The sequence below is a fragment of the Camelus ferus genome, chromosome 12 (assembly GCF_009834535.1).
Source record: "Camelus ferus isolate YT-003-E chromosome 12, BCGSAC_Cfer_1.0, whole genome shotgun sequence".
NCBI lineage: Eukaryota > Metazoa > Chordata > Mammalia > Artiodactyla > Camelidae > Camelus > Camelus ferus.
The window spans coordinates 7,567,515-7,586,463 of NC_045707.1; the positions used below are offsets into that span (position 1 = coordinate 7,567,515).

The 18,949-nt window shown below is 57.2% G+C and overlaps 1 protein-coding gene across 3 annotated transcripts in view; it reads right to left on the reverse strand.

The window, feature by feature from the left end:
• The window catches only part of SCUBE1 (signal peptide, CUB domain and EGF like domain containing 1), a 123,183-nt gene that overhangs the window by 60,683 nt on the left and 43,551 nt on the right, over positions 1–18,949 (reverse strand). For all 3 annotated transcript variants that reach the window (XM_032492383.1, XM_032492382.1, XM_032492381.1), the window contains exon 4: positions 18,753–18,887. In XM_032492383.1, coding sequence (XP_032348274.1) covers positions 18,753–18,887 — 135 coding nt within the window. The remainder of the gene's footprint in view (positions 1–18,752; positions 18,888–18,949) is intronic.

An 18,949-nucleotide genomic window follows, 5' to 3' on the forward strand; every position in this document is an offset into this window, starting at 1 on the left:
GTCATCACAGTATCGCCATCACATTTAAAAATGGTCCTAGCAACCACTCCAAAGGCTACCACTGCCTAGCTATGGGGCGGGGGTACAGCTTCCTCTGTACTGGTAACTTGCCCCCTTGCCCAGCTGTAGACACGGGAACCACCGGCCTTCCCCTCCACTCTGGGCAGCACTGGCTTCCACAGGCCATGAGAAGCCTGGCTTCACGGCTGGCAGAACACAGGTGGTCAGGGCTGGCTAGATCCTTGCAGTCCATCTTACAAATGGAGAAGACGAGGCCCTGAGGCAGGAGTGATTGTCTCAGGTCATATGGCAGGAGTGGAACCAGGCCCCTGGGCTCCCAGCTATGGCCCTCCTGCCCTGGGGGTCACTGAACTACACTTGTGGGACCCAGATGGCTGACAGGCAGCAAGCATTTTCTGGAGTGAACAGAACTAGGAACCCAGCACAGAGTTGGTCTAATAAATGTGGCCTGTTACTATTAATTGTCCTCAGAATAAAAGCCTGTTAAAATTCAAGGCCAATTCAGACTCTGTGAAGCTCTCTGGGCAGCCACTCAAAAAAGCACAGAACCCTCGCTCCTCTTTAACCTTCCCCCAGCTGCCACTGAGCGTGAGGCCGGAGCCGCAGCTCACCTGCAGCACCATCAAGTTCACACGAAGCCTCGTCTCGCACGCACGCGTCACCTCTCTAGCCTTTCCAAACAGCGCGAGGTTCCTTGAGCAGCCGTGCTTTACAAAAGCCCGGGTCCCGACCTCTGGCCTGCTTGTCCTCTGAGTCTCCGCTCTCCCTTTGCGGCCACCACTGGCCTTCCTTCTGGGCTGGAGGCACCAGATCAGCCTCGGGCAGGCCTGGCCCCCGCCCTCCACAGCTGCCCTGTGAAAGGTAATGGGCTCTCAGCTGAGCAAGGTCATCATTCTGGCTGCCTCTCAAGCGGGAGGAGAGCTAAAGGGCTGGCCGATGAGCCCAGCACCTCAGGGCAGCACCAAGCTGAGCCTGCTCCACCAACTCGCCTCCCTGGGGCTCGGCCTGAAAGCGGCTCCCATTGTGGGATAACTGACGCCTTCATTCTCCCAGCACAGCTCGAGATCTGCCGCACAGACCGCACTTCCTGGCTCTGTCTCTTCCTGCGGGAGGCAGGCCGGCTTTGAACTTCCTCCTGTGTGTGTCTCCCTGCAGGCATCCCTCCCACCAGCAGGTGAGCTCCAGGAGGCAGCGTCCTGCCCCTGCTGTGGCCCGCGCCCAGAGCCCTGGCCGCCCAGCAGAGGCGCAGGAGATCTTACTGGGGAGCGAGTGCAGAGGCAGCGAGGGGCAGGCCTGCTCCCACCACGTGCTCACATCAGCAAGAGGCCCTGAGGGAGACTGAGCCTCACACAGAGCTGCGGCTGGGACCGGCCTGCTGGTACCTCTGCTCAGACGCCTTCTTCCGTTTTCTCAGCTGGGAAATGGGTGGTCAGAATCTTTACCTCTGGAGGTTGCCGTGAAGCTCAAATGAGATGACTGTGTAGTATGCGGCACAGAGCGGGTTCCTAAGAAAGTAGGACTGCCATCAAAGCGTTTCTACTCTGCTCCTGCTTCATTCTGCCTTGTGTTAAATGTGAATAGTTGCTAAGTTGCTCTCTCCTGCCAAACAGGGGGAATCTGAGGGGAGACCTGAGCTTTATTCTTTTCTGTACCCTAAGTACCCAGCACAGAGCCTGGCAGAATTAGGGATCAGCAAACAGTAACGGAAAGAAAGCGAAGAAGGACGGGGGTGAGAAAGAGAAGGAGGGAGGAAGAGAAGAGAGCAATGAAGGAGATCTTACCTCTGAGCAGATTAAACCCACTGCCTATTATTTACGGGGCAAGGCGAGAGGCATAGAGAGCCTGGAAAGCACTATTGTGGCACCTGCTGTTGTGTTTTCTATGAAACACAGGACCTCAGGACACCTGATGGAAATTCACAACACATGTTAAAGGCTCTGAGAAGTCCTGCAGTCACTCATGGGATAGCCCCCTGTCCCCTCACTTAACACAGTATCCTGGGGAGCTCTGCCCCAACCCCTCTGGGAGGCTCTGAGTTACAGGCTTAGAGATCCCAGAATGGTCCACTTCATCCTCATCTTACAGGTCATGGTGGCTCAGAGACTGAGGCAGCACAGGGCAGGGCGGGGAACAGGGCACTAACTCCCACCACATGGAGCCTGGCATGGCTTCCTCTGTGCCTCAGAGCCTCAGGGGTAGGGCAGATGGCACTCCCTTCTTGTCTTCTCAGGAAGGCTGTCCTGAGGGCAGGAAGCTAACAGGTAGTGTTCCTGGGGCCCAGCAGAGGTTTGAATGTTAAAGGTGAACCCCAGGACATGCAAGGTGCGGGGTACCAAGCACTTCTGCTCCAGGAGAATGGTCCTGGGCTCCACATTGGAAGGGACTCCAGGTCCCCCACCCTGCTGCGGCCCCATCCCAGCTCCTCTGAAGCAGCCAGGCCCGTTCCTGCCAGCTCCGGCTGGCACACTGTCTCCACTGATGCCAGCTCGCAGGCTCCTCCAGGACAAGGGCTGAGCCCAGAACTGGGCACCGAGCAGGCTTTCCGAGCCTGCCGAGCAGAAGGGTCCCAGCTCAAACTCTGTCCTCCTGTGGCCCCTGCTTTGTACCATGTCTGCTCCTGGAACTGCACACAAGGGAGCTGCCGCGGGGCCAGGTGCAGGCTTTGCCTCAGCCTCACTCTCCTTCTCAACACCACGCAGTGCCGAGTCCAGCAGAAAGCTCTGCTTCTCTCCCCTCCTTGAGAAGTGAGATAGAATTTCAGAGTTGTTCCCAGAAAACCTGGGCTTCAGGGGCCTGCTGCCAGTCAGGCCAGGCTGCCCGCCAGGTCGACTCTAATTTGATCCAACCCATCCAAATCCGATTATGTTCTGCAAACTCGGACCGAGTGTCTCCTTGGTGCCCAGGATGGGGCGGGGAGCAACGAGGACACAGAAGCATTGCTGCCACATTGCCGGGTCTATATTCAGACTCCGTCACATGCTGCATGACCTTAGACAATCACATCACCTCTCTGAGCCTTAGTTTTCACCTGTGGAAAGTGGATAGTCACAGGACCTGCCTGCCTCACAGACACTCAGCATGCAGTCCCTTCTCTGGGCCAGTGAGGCTGGCTAAGGGTGCAGGGAAGGATTGAGGGCCTTCACCCTGGGCAGGGGGAGCCATAGAAAGCTTGTAAATTGGGCAGCAATGCACTCTGTGTTAGAAAGATCTCTGGATGCTGCATGGAGGGAACCTGCCGGGGCAAGAGTGCAGGCAGGAAGCAGGTGGGAGACTACTGTTCTCACCCCAAAAGGGATGAAGAAGCCTGGAGGGAAGGCAGCGGCTGTGGGGACAGGGAGGAGGGCTGGACTAGGGACACATTTCAGAACCCCTTTCTCTGAGCTTTCCAGAAGATGTGAGGCAGGGACTCTGGCTCTAACTATACTTTTACTTAATTTACCCCTCGCTATAAAGCCTGAGATGTGGCTATTGCATGCCCATTTCATAAAGAAGCACACGAGGCTGGATGAGGGTGGGGGAAAGACGTGCCAGGGCCACACTGTGCATGAGAGGCAGGGCCAGAGTTCCGAGCTGCACCTTCCTCTCCCAAGTGCCCCGAGCTTCCTTCTGAAGGGCTGCTCCCCAGGTTCATGCCTTCCCTAGCCCCTGTGACAGCCCCCTGCAGCCCTTTCCCACCAGGGCCTATTTTCCCAAAGGCCTTCTGTCATTTTTGGATGGTCCACAAGAGTGTGCGCAGAGGTAAACGATGGCAGAGTCTGCCTACCCCAAACCAGTGTGTACACCGTGTCTTTTGCAAAGCAAAGTTCACGGATGCATCTAAAACAGGGCAGTGTGTATGGGGGGGGGGTGCAGGCTCGATCTGTTTGTACTTAGGAGCAGCCCCCGGCCAGAATAACAAAGCTGGAATGTGTGCCTCCCAGGGGTCGTTGCTATGGTGACTTCATCAATAACATCATTTTCCGCATCCCTGTCCCTTAAACACTCGGGAAGGGAAGGCAAGCTGGGAACTGCAGAGCAGGGAGAAAAGAACAATTACGTTGCTCCGCCCTCCCCCAACTCGGGAGGAAGGGATCTTCCTCTCCTTCCACCTCATCAGTACAAAATGACGGAGCCCAGGATGGGGCTGGAGCCTTGGGAGGTGGCAGGAAGAGGCTGCTGCCTTCCCCAGCCCAGCCTCAGCAAGCCGACCAAGCTAGGCAGGGTAAAGCAAACATGGGCTCCCACATGCTTCAAAGAGGGGCTGAAGGAAATACCAGAAGGGTCTTGCTTTGGGGGGAAGGCGCAGGAGCAGTGGCGGGGATGGGACCGTGGGAGAGGTGACAATGACAACAGCTGTGCACATCCATCCAGAGCTGCCTGTGCGTCGGGCTGTGCCGCACGCTCCACATGTGTTATCTCATGAATTCTCCTGACAGCTCCGCAGGGCGGTTCTATCATGGTACTAGCCTCACTTAACAGACGAGAATACTGAGGAACAGAGAGGTTAATAACTGAGGTAAGGCGAGGCGGCGGGGCTGGATCTAGGGACAGCGTGAAAGCAAGACAGCCTCTGTGCTGCAGAACAAGCAGGGCAGAAATTCGCTGCTGGTGACAGCCTTGCTCCCGTTACCGAGCGCCCACGGCACACCACACACTTCACGTGAATAACTGCCTGTAAGCCTCATGGCCGCTTCCAAGTAGGTGCTGTTACCCCTACTTTGCAAGCGAGGAGAGTAGGTTGAAGAAAGGCTCGGTAACTTGTCCGGGAGTCATGGGTGGGACAGGCATTCATGCTCACTTCAGAACCTGTGCTCCCAGTGGGCTTCCAGGAGGCAGTGTTGCATTCACGTCCAGGGGAGGGGCAGGGAAACCAGAGTGGCCCCCTTCTACTCCTTAACTCCCCATGGTGATCTGGAGCCCTGAAATGGCCAGGCCCCTGCCTTCCCTGGCTATGTCCACGCTTCCATGTTGTCTCTCCAAGCCCACCTCAAGCGCCAGCTTCTCCAAAGTGCCTGATTTTTCACCCAACCCTTCCCCCAGCCAGGGAGTGACAGCTCCATGTTCCTCAGATCCGCGGCCTGAGATCACTGAGGTAGAGCCAGGAGCACACCCTGTTCACTCCTGATCTGCAGAGCCTAGCCCCAGGCCTGGCACAAAGGTAGAGACAGAACACAGGCCCTTACAATACTACCCTGCAAGGTAAGCAGCTTTGTCCTCATTTTACGGAGCTGTTCAGAGAGGTCGAGCAATTTGCCCTTGGTCACTTGGGTTGGACGTGGTAGAGCTGAAACTTGAACCCTGTTCTGTCTGCCTTGAAGACCCACCCTTCTCCAGCTGCAGAGGGAACTTCCCGGAGCGTAAACGTGACTGTGTCTTCCTAACTGTTAAAAACCCTTTGATGCCCCCACGCCAGCCAGGGCTCATAGGGTTAGGCTGAAAGTTCTCAGCATGGTGGTCCAGGTCCTCCAGACCCACTCCCTCTGCGGGCCACGGCCTGAGGTAACAGGGATGCTCTGCTGTCAGCCAGCACAGACTGCCTTCCCTTCTCACCTTGGTCCCTTTGGGGATGTAGCCTTCTGCCTGGGACACACTCTCCCTCCTTTGAATAGTAGCTTCTGACTAGTTATTTGAGATTCTGCTCCAGTGTCACCTCTTCTAGGAAGCCCTCCTTGTTGCCACTCTTCCCTTGAGTCACTCGGCTGGATTAGGGGCCTGGCCTGGGCCTCCACACCCCGGACTCCCCTCTCTCATAGCACCCCCAACACGAATTGTAACTTCTAAGTTTGCTGGGTCTCCCTCACCAGACTGGGGGTCCTTGAGGAGGCAGGGCCCAAGATTGAGCCGACTCTTTGCCTCCCCCACCCCTGGCCCTGCACGATGTCCATCCCCGGAGTGAAGGCCTGAGAAATGTTCGCTGAACCCAGCTGTACTGGCGAGGGGCCTGGGCTTGGCCACTCTGGGCTTTGGACTCTGCATCAGAACAGTGGCCAACACTCAGGCAACATGATGCCTTTGTCTGAAGGCCCAGGCGGCTGCTGCCTGCAGTGCAGGGCTGGCCCCAAGCCTGTGCCGCCTGCCTGCCCACCCGCCGGTCCGGCTCCACCTCGAGCCCCTAATTACACTCCAAGCATCCGTGCCTGGATGGTGCGCTGAGAGCCTCTCATTATGAGGCCTGGGCTTAGCAGAAATGCAGGACTCTGTCTCCCACCCTGTGCCCCCAAAATTACATCCTCCCTGGCAATTCCAGGCCTGGCCGGGGTGTCCCAGACTAGACCCCCAGCCGACCGTGAGTCCAGCCTACCCTGGGCTGCAACCCTAGGGGCGGCCCTACATGGGAAATGGGAGTAAGACTGTGGGCTTCCACTTACCCAGAGCTCCCCAGTGCCAGGCCCCATGCCAGGCTCTTTGCCAATGCCCCTAATTGACCGTCTCCATGACTCTGCATGCCAGGTGCCGTCAGCAGGCCCACAGGGGTCCCAGCACCTTGGCTGAATGCTCACTTCACACCACCAGCCCTGGTGCCCTCTGGGCTGCCTCGGTGGCCCTCCGGGGGACTTTGCTCTGCTCCTTGTCCTTGCCAGCATCTCACCGCCCTCAGCCTGATCCTTTCCCACTGATCCCCAGGCACACAGACCCCTTTACCTTCCCACCACCTCCAGCCCTACTTCCAGGCTTGAAGGCCCCCTGCCAGGGCCCCGGGAAGACCGGCCCTTCTGAATGTGCACCCCGCCTCCCCTCAGCACTCGCTGGCCAGCTGGTGCAGCCACGAGAAGTCGAGCCCTCCTGTGATTTGACTCCCGACTCCTTCCACATCCCCCTGCTCACTGGCCTGTGGGCTCTCTTTCCACCAATCTTTAGGGAGGGTCTCCTTCCACAGGACCAGCCTGCTTTCTGTCTGTGCCTTTCACTCACTTGGCTCTCACAGCGGCCGGACCACAGTCCAGCCCATCATGCGTGTTTAACAAACACCTGTAGTGTGGCTGGCCCCGAAGTACCTGGTTACTTACGGACAAGGGCCCGGCTCCAAATCAAAGCCGCCCTACTTTGAGTTTGCATATGAGCAAACTGCCAGAGGGACTGGTTTTCTGGAAAGCTAGAACTGGAAGGGACTGGTTTTCTGGAAAGCTAGAACTGGAAGGGACTGGTTTTCTGGAAAGCCAGAACTGGAAAGGAGCTTAAAGAGCATCTAGATGAAGCCTCAACTTTTCCACTGAGGGGGCCAAAGTCCGCCGGACTGGACCCGCCCTGGGCCACGCAGTAGTCATTAGTGTCCACACGGAGCCTTGGCTCCCAGTGCCTTGACCCTCAAGTTCCTCATTCTTTCCGTCACATCAGGAGGTGGCTTACGAGGCATTGCTGGTTCGGGGATAACTCACCCACTCAGTCACTCACTTCTACACTTTTGCTGGGCAGCACCTTTGTGCAGGCCCAGCTCGAGCGCCCACCTGTCACAGGTGCATTTTCAGCTAAGACCAAGTCCTTTGCCACGGCTGCTCACTGGGTGGGCAGGCACCATGTACAGGACAGACGAACAGATGGACAGACAGAGAATTCAGACTGTGGCTGACTCCTGGCATGTCAGGTGAGAGCAGAGAGGCTGGGCTGGTCTGCCCTCTCAGAAAGCGGACATGGACACCAGCCTCCCTTCAGCTTCTCATCTCCTGTGCCTTGACCAGTCCTGCCACTGGGAGCCCCTGGAAAGCTGCCTCTGTGAGGTGGGGGGGAGCTTGTCTGATGGCTGTGAGGACCACGTGGCAGTCTGTGCAGACACACGTGGACAGATGTCTGCAAGACTGCAGGTGCCACGGGAAGGTCAGCATCACTGGGTGGGGGTGGGGTGGGCCTGGTTTCACCAGCTCTACTTCCCACGCCTATTCTGGCTCGTTGTAAGGTGTGTGGCCTGGAACTTGCTGGGTTTCCTCCTTTATGAAGCAGAGGAGGAAGGCCACTAAAGAGAGTCAAGAGGGAATGGCTCCCGCTCAGGGTCCCCTGACCACCCCTCTCAAGACGCAGGTGGTGCTCAGTAAAGGCTGGCCTGCACCACCTGCCAGCCCCCTTTGGCCAACTCTACAGTGTCTGTCCCTTTGGAGCTGCACACTCACCCTCTCCTCCATCTCTTTCCAAGGATAATGGTCCTTCCTCTTCCTGCCCCTGAAGTTCCCTAGCTGGTCACTAGGCGTCACCACAAGCGCATCCAAGCCCCTCTGAGGCCCAGGTGAACTGGGAACACAGGCTTGTGAGACTTTCTTACCTCCTAAGATTTTACTCTGTTCGGGCTCCGGAGGCTAGAGATGGCCCCTTCCCTCCCCAGGGCTGCCAGATATAGCAAATAAAAACATAGGATACCTGGCTAAGTCTGGCTCTCAGATAAATAACAAGTATTTCCCGAATATACGTATGTCCCAAGTGTTGCATGGGTCATATTCATACCAAAAGAAAAAACTAGTCATTGCTTATGTGAAACCCAAATTTAAATGGGTGTCCCATATTTTATCTGGCAACCCTATCCGTCCTTCCACGGGGACCCTAAAGGAAGCCATGGGGGACAGTCAGCTCACAGACCTCAGGCCCCGGCCTTGCCATGAACAGAGAACAAGTCTGTTTCTCCCTCCCAATAGGTGACAGATGGAGGGAGTCCAGGTGCAGGAAAGGCCAACGTGGTGGCCTCGAGTGTTCTCACAGCAGCTCTGGGGGGCCTGGGAGGAGCAGCCACAAGCGCGCTGGGGGACGCACCAGCAGGACGCAAGCAGCTGCTCCGCACCACAGCCAGTGCCTCACCCCCAATGCCCCCACGTGCCAGGACGAGGGCACGCGCTTCGGAGCCCCAAGTGCCTGGGCTCCGTCCCAGGCCAGCTGCGCCCGCTGTCTCTTCCTGGGCCTCCGTTCCCTCCTTCGCACAACGGGGTGACAGCTGTTACTTCCCAGGGTCCTTGGAGGAGTAAAGGGCGCCAAAGGCTTGGCACACAGTAGGAACTCCATACATGCCGAGTACCTTTCCCTTCCCCAGGGCTCATTTCAAAGGCAGAACTTTGGGAAATCACGCTGATTCCTACCATTTATTCTAACTTGAACAGACTGCCAAGTGGTCACTTCACTTGGTAAACAAACGTGTGGGCACCCACTGGATCAGCTGCTGGGGACCCTGGGGAACAAGAGGACAGGTTTGGGGCAGCAGGGAGGAACAGTATTGCAGAAGAGCAATGAGCTCACGCAGAGGCATGGAGACATGAACAGGGCGGGGGAGCGTTTCTGAACTTCTGACCATCTTGGGCTGTCTTGCTGGAGAGGCCCGGGCTGACCTGCACGGGACCACAGCTGTGGGAGAGAAGAGAGCCCGGGCGGGCCCTCAGTAGTGGCACCAGCCAGACCACAACACGCAGGGCAAGTCCCCCAGCTGCTGCTCGGCACCAGGGACGTGAAAGCACTTTGTGACATTCAGACATCATCTCCCTCATGAGGTGAATCCAGTCCTCCTTCACTTCCATTCAGCACATCTCCTCCGCTCCCTGCCCTGTGTTAGATGCAAGAAACGCATCTGTGGCCTTCTCAGGAGCTTGCCCACCGGCCCCCTAAGAGAGGTCCGAGCCGCTCGGAACCATGTGGTGCCTGTCGGGAGGATGACATGCTTGCCCTGGAGTCAGAGACGGCTTCACAGAGGAGACGAAAGTGAGTTGGGTTTTGAAGGATGATGACGAGTTCTCCAGAACGTGAGGGGATGGGGAATGGCATGTGAGGCAGAGGCAAGAGCACACAGCAAGGCCAGTAACTGGTAAAGGGCCCCCTGGTCACAGGGAGAGCAGAAGGCAGGTGGGGGGACTGGCGAGGGGCCACACCGTGGAAGACAGAGGTTCTGGCACAGGAGAGACAAGGGTCTGCTTCTCAGCAGACAGGCTTCACGACATGCATGGCATGGAGAGGAGCCACAGGAGGTCCTGAGTGGGGAATGACATGGCCAGAGGGCCATGGAGAACAGCGGCTCTGGCTGCCATCGGAAGGTGGATGGGACAGGGAGAGCCTGGAAACAGCTGCTGCTCTAACTCAGCGCGAGGATGAAGCCTGGCCCTGGCGGAAGGTGGAGAGGCAGGGCCCCAGGCCTCACGGGGCTCCAGGCTGTGGGCAACCCCAGCTCCCACTCCTCCAGCCATTTGTTCATTCAGTATCTTCGGTCTTAGGAGTTGGTAAGATGTGGGTTCAAATCTTGACTGCACCACTGACTACAGACAAATCTCTTCGTTTCTCAATCTCCATTTTCTCACTGGCAGGATGGGAGAAGCTGCTACACAGCACGGGACTGTTCTCAGGATCTGATTACTCAAGGCACAGTCCGGGCACAGTGCTAGGCACACAGCGATGCCCAGGGACCGCTGACAGTTTTATGGGTCTCAGGTTCAGGCCTCCACTAGGGGACAGCATGTATATGTATCTCATAAAAAAATTATATGATGAACACTAATGTTTGTTCCATTTTACAGATAAGAAACTGAAGCTCTAGGACCTGCAGCCGAGAAGGAAGCCAGGGCCAGGGCCAGCTACCCCTGCACTGTCCACTCTGGGAGGCCTGAGGCCCTGCAGCTTGGGGGAGCCCCCACCACCAATGCCTATAGTACTGGGGTCCCCGCAGGGCTGCCTGGCCGGGGCTGGCTGGAGGCCAGGCCAGGAGAAGGGCGTGAAGCTGGGCTCACCAGCCAAAGGAGTTGTTTATGGGGTGGGAGGCTCGTTAAAGATAATGGGCTGGATTTATTGTCCCCACCTCAAGGGCCGCTCTGGACTGCAAAGGGCCAGGACCGGCCTTCTCCGGCAGCACCGTAAATCCTCCTGCTAAATGGAGAGTTGTTTATTCTCCCGCCCACCTGGTCTGCAGGCAGGGTTGGAGGCAGGGTTGGGGGGAGTGAGAAGGACCTGCCCAAAGCTCCAGCCTGGGTGATCCACCCCGAGGAGCAGCCAGAGGGGCAGCCTTGAGTCTGGAGGAGCAGGGGCGGGGGGGGGGGGGGCTGGTAATTTTTGGGCAAGGCCACTGTTTCTCCTCATTTAAAAGAGAAAGTTCCCTGCCATACACACCCACAGGGAACCCAGCACTCACAGCTGATGATGGAAAGCCCTGAAACAGGGCAGAGAATGTCCCTCACCCTGCAGGAGCCAGGCTGGGGCCCCCTGGGTCAAGGCCTGGCCAGACCCCACAATGTGGGAATCACGTCCTGAGGAAAGGTTGAAGGGGTTAAATGAGGTAATATGAGGGTGGCCATATGTCTTCGCTTGCTTGGGAAAGTCTCAGTTTATACCTGCTGCCCTGTCACAATTAATTGCGCCTCCTTTCACTCTCTGAAGTGTACTGGTTTGAACATTAACTTACATGGCTCCCAGTTAAGACAGGCAAAGTGCTCATAATGCGCCTGGCAGAGTTCTTAGCTATTCAATTATTATTAGAATGCTAACGCCTGCCTGCTGGGTGGGTCCTCGAGTCCACGTGTGAAGTGGCACAGAACCCACACGTGTACGTCGCGCTAAAGTCAGCTCCCTGGCACTGGCTCTGTTCTCCAGAGACGTAAGGAGTGACCACAGAGGGGACACTGGGCCAAGGGCATGTGGGTCTCTCCTTACTATTTCTGCATTTCCTATGACTCTATAATTATTTCAAAATAAAAAAGTTGTAAAAACCCTATTATTTTGGCTCTAGTTATACTTGGGTATAAACTTACAGATAAAATGAACAGATCCTAAAAATAACTCATGCAGGGGTCCAATAAACAAAAGGATTAACTCTAATTGGCCAGAGGTCACGGGCACCGTCATTCAGGGCACGCCTGTAAACTCGCAAACGCGTGGGAAGGGCTCCCGGGAGCGAACAGCTGTGGCGGAGCCCAAGCCTCTCCCTGACCGGCCGCGAGCCCTCGGCCTCCTGCCCACATATGCGTGTGGGACCCTGGTGGCTGGTCTTCACAGCAAGAGCCACTAGGGACGGTGGCACGGACGGCGGCCAGCGGCAACATCAGGAGTTACTTCCAGCCCGAAGCCTGGGGCGCTCAGCACGGGGACGGACAGGGAGAAGCACTCTCTGGCCCTGGGAGGAGCGGCTGTCTCGGTCACGAGTGCATAACAAATTGCGTGGACTGCAGGGAAAAGAGGCCAGGCCAACTCAGGCTGTTCCCCTGAAGCGAGCAGGAGAGGGGGCGAGCCACTTCAGAAACTTTCTACCACAAAATGTTTTTTGAACTCTTGATGCTTAAAGAGGCACCTGTGGTACCCGGAGAGCTGGCGCCCGTGGAGCTGCCGGTGGGGACAGCTGAGGCGGCATCTCTGCTTCTCCCGGGGCGCACCCCACCTGGGCCGGCGGCACAGAGCGGGCCCAAGCCGCGTCAGAGCCCTCCACACAGTCTGCCCAGGCTCAGAGGCCAGACTGCCAGAGCCTGGGTCCTGCCGTGCTGCTGGCTGTGCAACCTCGGACAACTTTCCTAACCAACCTGTGCCTCGGCTTCTTACTCTGTAAATGAGGTCACAGTAAGGATGCAACGTGTCAGGCCATGAAAAGTGCTCCTAACAGTGCCTGGCACGCGGTGAGCACATGGGAGATGCGGCTCTCCTACCCCTGTTATCATTTCATGCAAAAGAAGCCTCGCTTCCTATTCCCGGCTCCCACCTCTGATTCTGGCTGGAGCCAGTGTTACCCTTGATGCCAAATCTTGAGTTTTGTGAAAATGTGGCCCTGAGTGCCACAAGGAATGCTGGTGGTGGGAGGGCAATGTGGTTCCCTACACATGTTTATGAGCATTTAAACAGGCTCAGAAGGACATTAAATGTTAAATGCGCTCAGGTAAACCCATGACATCCCTACTGGGAGAGCGCCAGCCTGGCATCCACTGCGCATGGGCCTTGGCCTTGCAGGAACGCAGATGCTCAGCCTCCCCACGGCCTGTTCCAGCGCATCCAAGACGGGAAAGGAGGCAGCACAGCAGGGCTTTGGTGTACAGTCAACCGGGTAGTGACCTCACAGATGCTCCCAGGCCCCTACCACTTGGATAGACCACACCGTCCATTAGCACGTGCTGCCAGGAATCTGCCTGCACAGCCTGAGGATGTGGAGTGCCTGGGCCCAGGGAGTTGCCAAGAACTGAGCATCACTCTCCTTCCTCCCTCAGTCCTTTGCAAAGGGCCCGTGTCAGCATAAGACACAGAGATGTGGGGAACTCAGTCCCTGCCCTCTGGGAGCTCCCAAGCTGCAGGATGCAGGCAGCAGGTGCGGGGTGGAGACAGAAGCAGCTCTCTGAGCACAGAGGAGGCAGAGCCTGCCAGTCTTCCCTGGGGCCGGCTCAGGACAGGCGTTGCAGTGAGTGAGAGCTCCTGGGGAGGGCTGAGCGGGGCTGGGCTCCCCAGCATGAGGAGCAGCCTGAGCTGACAGAGGCCTGACGTCTTCCTCATGCCTGGTTCCCGACTGTGGTGCCCAGCAGGGGCCTGGCACAGTGCTCAAACCTTCAGAGAGGATAGAGCTGAGCATCCCTAGAGGGCAGGGGCTGGTCTGATCTCTGGAGCCCTAGGTGGGACAAGTGGTGGGCGCTGGCGAGCTGGTGCTGGATGCACAGGTGAGAGTGAGGCCAGTCGTCTCCATGGGCCTGTGCTGCCCTGAGCACGCATAAATCCAAGTGCAAGGGCCACCAGCTCGCAACTTGAAAGTGAGTTCCTCTAGGATGAGGCTTGACTCCTGACCTCCTCTCCAACCTCAGCTGAAGCTCAGGCCTCAGCCAGCACCCAGCACCCAGCAGGCATCAGCAGAGCCAGGCTCAGTGTGCACCCAGGCCCCGACTCTGCTGCTGGCTTGCCGTGGGGCTTGGGTGGGCCTGCTTCCTCCCCTGTGATAAATAACAGTAATAAAGAGCCCACATTGACTGAAATGATCTTTTCAACTCTACTAAGTAGGTACTATGACCATCTCCATTTTACAGACCAGGCACAGAGAGGTTAAGTGACTTGCTCAAGGTCACAAAGATGATGAGTGCTGGGATCCCAGCCTAGGCTGCCAGGCCCCAGAACCTGTGCTCTAATCATGATGTAACAGAGATGATAGGTCTCCTCTGGGCCAGAGGGCCCTTGGGGCTGGGCTCTGACACGTGCAGCCCCTCAAGCCCCCTGCCAGCCTGTCCTGCTTCCTACAACTGTGGGGACGATGCGACATTCCTTCTCAGTCTGGTGCTTTCCACCACTACCAGAGATCAGACCACAGTGGGCGTCCAGGGAGGCTTCAGAGCACAGTTGTGCAGGGCAGCTTCCTGGGGCGGGGAGACGGCTCAAACATCTCAAATCCATTGCCGTCGCAACAGCGGTGGCCCAGGATCAATGCCAGTGAGAGGAGCCATCCTTCCCCAGGCTGACCAGGAGACTGTTCGCATTAATCTCCTCTGTTCAGAGGGGACACTAGGGCCCCAGAAGCCCCGGGTCCCTCCCTCCAGAGTGTTTTTCTCAGCTGGTTATTATAAGGCAACTCCTAAGACCCTTACTGAGTGTTTAATCCCTTTTCTAGGTGGAAAGCTTCACAGGAGACCACGCCTGCCTGTGCTCGCGCAGGGATCCAGGGACCAGCCAGGCGCCTGGCACGCGGATGAATGAGACGCTGATCTGCAGTCACACAGTTCGGCAGACCTTCCAGGGCCCCTTTCCCTCCCTAAATCAATTTTGCGCAGACTGAAAGAAATAATTCTTCACTCGAAGCGAAAAGTTCATCCAGGAGTCACCTTCTTGGCGCACAGATATGACATAAGTTTAAGAAAAAAGAACAGGCGCAGGAGAGGGAGAGCGCGTGAAGGTGCTAGCTGCCCGGCGGCCCGTCCACCAGGTACTGGAGAGGCCTCCGGGGCACGTGACCATGGTGGGGCAGCGGTGGCCGGGACTGGTCTGGACTGGCTGCCCGCAGGCTGTGGGGTGGAAGTGGGACTTATCACTTGCTGGGCCAGAGGCTTAGTGCGAGGTTAAGTGTGGGCTGTGATGGTGCCAGAACCAGCTCCCGGAAGTGCTGAGCAGAGAAAGACGGGCCATGGATCTCAACAGCTCTGGGTCCCCTCCCACCCAGAGCTGGGACAGAGGAACAGCCTGTGTCCCCAAATGAAGTGTGAGTTCTAAAGACCTGAAGAAGCTGCCTGTGTGAGTTGCCACCCCTAGGGCAGGCACTGCACTTGGCCCCTTCAAGCATTTCCCCCAACGGAGCCCCCACTCGCCTAGGAGGGATTACTGGTCCCAATTTATAGACAGGAGGCCCAGAGTGGTAGGAGTAACTACAGAGGCCACATGACCAGTGGAGATGGAGAAAGGCTGAGGCCCTAAAGCTCCCAACTCCAGCCTGGCAGATGTACATGCCTTGGGCCAGGGTTTACACTGGCGCCTGGGAGGCGGGGCCACTTGGAGGGGCTGAGCCCCATGGCCTTGCTTCTCGGCCAGGAGCCTGGTCTGACCCTGGCTGACCTTGCTCAGGCGTCTGGCCCCCTCTAATCAAAACCAGCCCTCATGCTTTCCCCCCACTCAGGGGAGGCTCCAAAGGGCTGACAGGCATTAGGAAGAGTCAGATGACATGAGGAATCTGATTTGAGGATCAGAGGCCACTTAGGTACAAAACAAGCTGGGTCTCAACACCCTGGACACACTCTGATTTTAAGCTCTAAGAGTCGTCACCATAGTTGACACTCAATCATGGTGCACAGTTGTCATGACAACCGACAGAGGCTCAGGAGGGAGCAGCTTGCCCAGTCACCCAGGCCTGTCCCCACACACAGGTATTAAAGAGTGGTCGGCCCACGTCCTGTGCAGCGCCCTCTTCAGCCTTCCACACAGCCTTCAAGAACCCTGGAAATGCTGTCACTTGTCCTTTGGCAGGTATCCAAGAAGTTGTCTGCTGGTTTTCAGATTTTTTTTAAACATTTTTTTATTGAGTTATAGTCCTTTTACAATGTTGTGTCAACTGTTTTTCAGACTGATTTATTTTCCAGATTAAAAAATTGAGAGATTGACACACAATTCCTAATGAGGGAAGGGACTTCTTACCCAATATGCTGGTTAATGTAGACTGAGGTTGAGTCCCCCTCAAATCTGCATTCTGGTTAAACCTAGATTCCTGGCTTCACTTAAAAATCTGGATCTGGCCACCCAGGGCCTTGGGGTGGGGTAGGGCACGTGGACTCCAGGCTCCACTGCACGACTCATCTGAGGCCCAGCCGCTGCAGCATCCAAGTTCCCCTAGAAGTCCTCCAGCCCCCTCTCCAGCATCATTTCCCCACCTCTGCTTAGCCAGCTTCCCGTGGCTGCCCCTCGTGAGATCCAAACCCCTGCCTGCATTCCACCAGCCTCTCAGGGTCTGGGCCCTGCCGAGCTCCCCTCACCCTGGGCTCACTGTGCCTACCATCCCGTCCTGCATTCTGCGTTTCCTGGGAGTCTGGTCCCTTCCCACCTCAGGGCCTTTACACGCACTCTGCCTGCCCCCGCCCCCGCCCCCGCCCCCACCTGCCCTGGATTGCTCCGTAGCCACTCTAGCTCATTGCTTGGTTTCAGCTCATGTGTGGCCTCTTCCAAAGTGACGTGGGTGACTCCTATTTCTGTCTATTCCTCCACCCAATTTCTCTCCTTGCCAGCCTCATCCCGTCATAGCTAGTGGCCTGGGCTGGAAGCCTGACAGTTACTTCCCTATGTATGGCCTGGGGCAGATCCAGTCACTGGACTGGGCTTCAGCCTCCTCACCTGTCACCAGGTCTTGCCAGGCTGATGTGACGGCCAGCTCAGAGTAAGCGCATGACCCCACAGTAGCCACTGTCACTGCCCCCTACAACATTGCATCCCTCTGACCGCTCCCCCCCCCTTCTGGTTTACATTGAGGCTTGCTTTGTAACATCCTTACTGCAATGAATGCTTACAGGCCAAACCAGGACCCGGTGGCAAACAGGACACAGCCGCTGTCTGGCACCACGCTGTTCTTCCCTTCCTGCCCACCCTCCTTTCACCCAGGGGCGCAGCTTCACCTGGAGCCCTGCTCGTGGGAAAGCTGTTCTTCAAAGGCACAGAGCACACACAACCTGGCTGAAAGGGGCTCAGGCCGCCCTGGCCCCGGGGACTTTACAGCTTGCTCAGAGCAGTGGTTGCCCCGTAAACCCCTCTCCTTAATGAGAGCAGGACCCCCTTCCTGCCACCAACACTCACTCTCTTCCCCATAAATCTGCTTTTCATAAAATCTGACTTGGGCCCAGGTTCCTCCTCATGGGCAGCTCAACCCCATAGCTGGGAGGTCTCACAGGGCGCCATGGGAGTCTGGACAGCACGCCTGGAGCAGGTGCCCAGCGGCGGCGGAGCTCGGCCTTTCTGTCCTTCTGGGGACACGGCAGGGCTGGGGACTGTTGGGCCGCCTTGTCTTTGAGGAAACTGCCTAAGCAAACACTAAGAACTCTGAGGAGTCTAGTGAAGTAGTTCTGCTTCATTACCTTGGGTTCTGTATTTAAAAAAATTTTTTTTCTTTTCTATCTTAGGAACTGTTTTCAAATAAAAATCACGCCCAGGGCTGCCAAGTCTCACCTCGTAGCCTCTGCCAGCTTTAATGTACACTGGGGACTTTATCCCCAAGACCTGGTCCCACCCGCCAAAGACCCTACTGGGTTCCGTTTTGCAGATGAGGAAGTTGAGGTTCAGAGCAGCAGAGCTGCCTGAGGAAGGGCTCCCAGCCAGGGAGCGGCAGAGCTGGACTGACACCCGGTCCGGCTGACCAGGAGCCCAGTGCCTGCCCTTCCCATTCCCCGCCTTTCAGTGTGAACCACTCTCTAGCCTCCTGCTGGTGGCACAGACCAGAGGCGAGGCCCTTACAGGTGGCTTCCGGCACCTCCTCCTGGTCTAGAGTCAGCCATGGGGGAGGGGCTCAGGCTGGGCCTGGTCCTCCTTCCACATCTGCTCCCTTGAACGCGCAGACCGGCCAGGCCCCAGGAGCACGCCGCCACTCTGCTGCAGCACACGGCCTGCCCCAAGATTCTGGACCTTGCCATGATCTTAGGCAGTATGTGACTCCACACCTTCCAAAATGCCATTCCCTCTGCCTGGAAGCCCCTCGCCTCTAAGCACGTGGGTCCTGGCTTCTGGCCAGCTGTCCCATTTCACCGCTTGCTGCTTTGAGCCCTGACTGACCACCACGGCCCTGATAACACCTGCTGGGCTCAGCTGGAGGCCAGGCTCTGTCCCAGCCTGGGGCTGTTCCCAAGGTTGCCTTAGTACTCCAGCTGGCTGGAGTGTTCCCTGCCCCTCTGCACCGCCCCAGGCCGGCCTGCCATCCCACCTGGCCCACAGAGGGCAGCAGGCCCCTGACCACAAGGCCCCTCTGCTGGCTGGTGACCCAGCAGGCATGCAATAGACTGAGAAACCAGCACTTGGCCTGATCAGGCCTCAAGCCCCCCTGGGGGAAGGGGACCATAGAGAATGGAGCCCTGCTCTTTCTGGCCACAGCCAGCCCCCAGCCCAGAAAGGAAAACAGCTTCTCTGGTCACATCTGCCCATTTGTGGCCCCACCTCGCCTCCACATAAAAACACCAGAAACACCAACAGCCCTGGTGTAGGGGGCGGAGGGAGGGAGCTGGGAGGCTGTTCCATGCAGCAACACCAATAGCACAAAACAGCCTTTCAAACCACCACAAAAGTTCCCTGCCTTGACAATGAGGCCCCCAGAATCAAGGTTCTGGAGAGGGGCTTTCAGGGGCCACCCATTTTCTGGGGGTGGGGTGTGACTGGTGAGCACAGGCAGTACTCACCGTTGGAGCGGTGGATGCAGGTGTGTTGGTTGTCGCTGAGGAAAAAGCCGCTGTGGCACTGACACTCGTAGCTGCCCATGGCATTGACACAGATCTGCTGGCAGCCACCATTGTTGTCCTGACACTCGTCCACATCTGTGAGAAGAGAAAGAGAAGGGGAAAGGAGGAGTCACACCTGGAGCTGGAAGGGGGCGTGG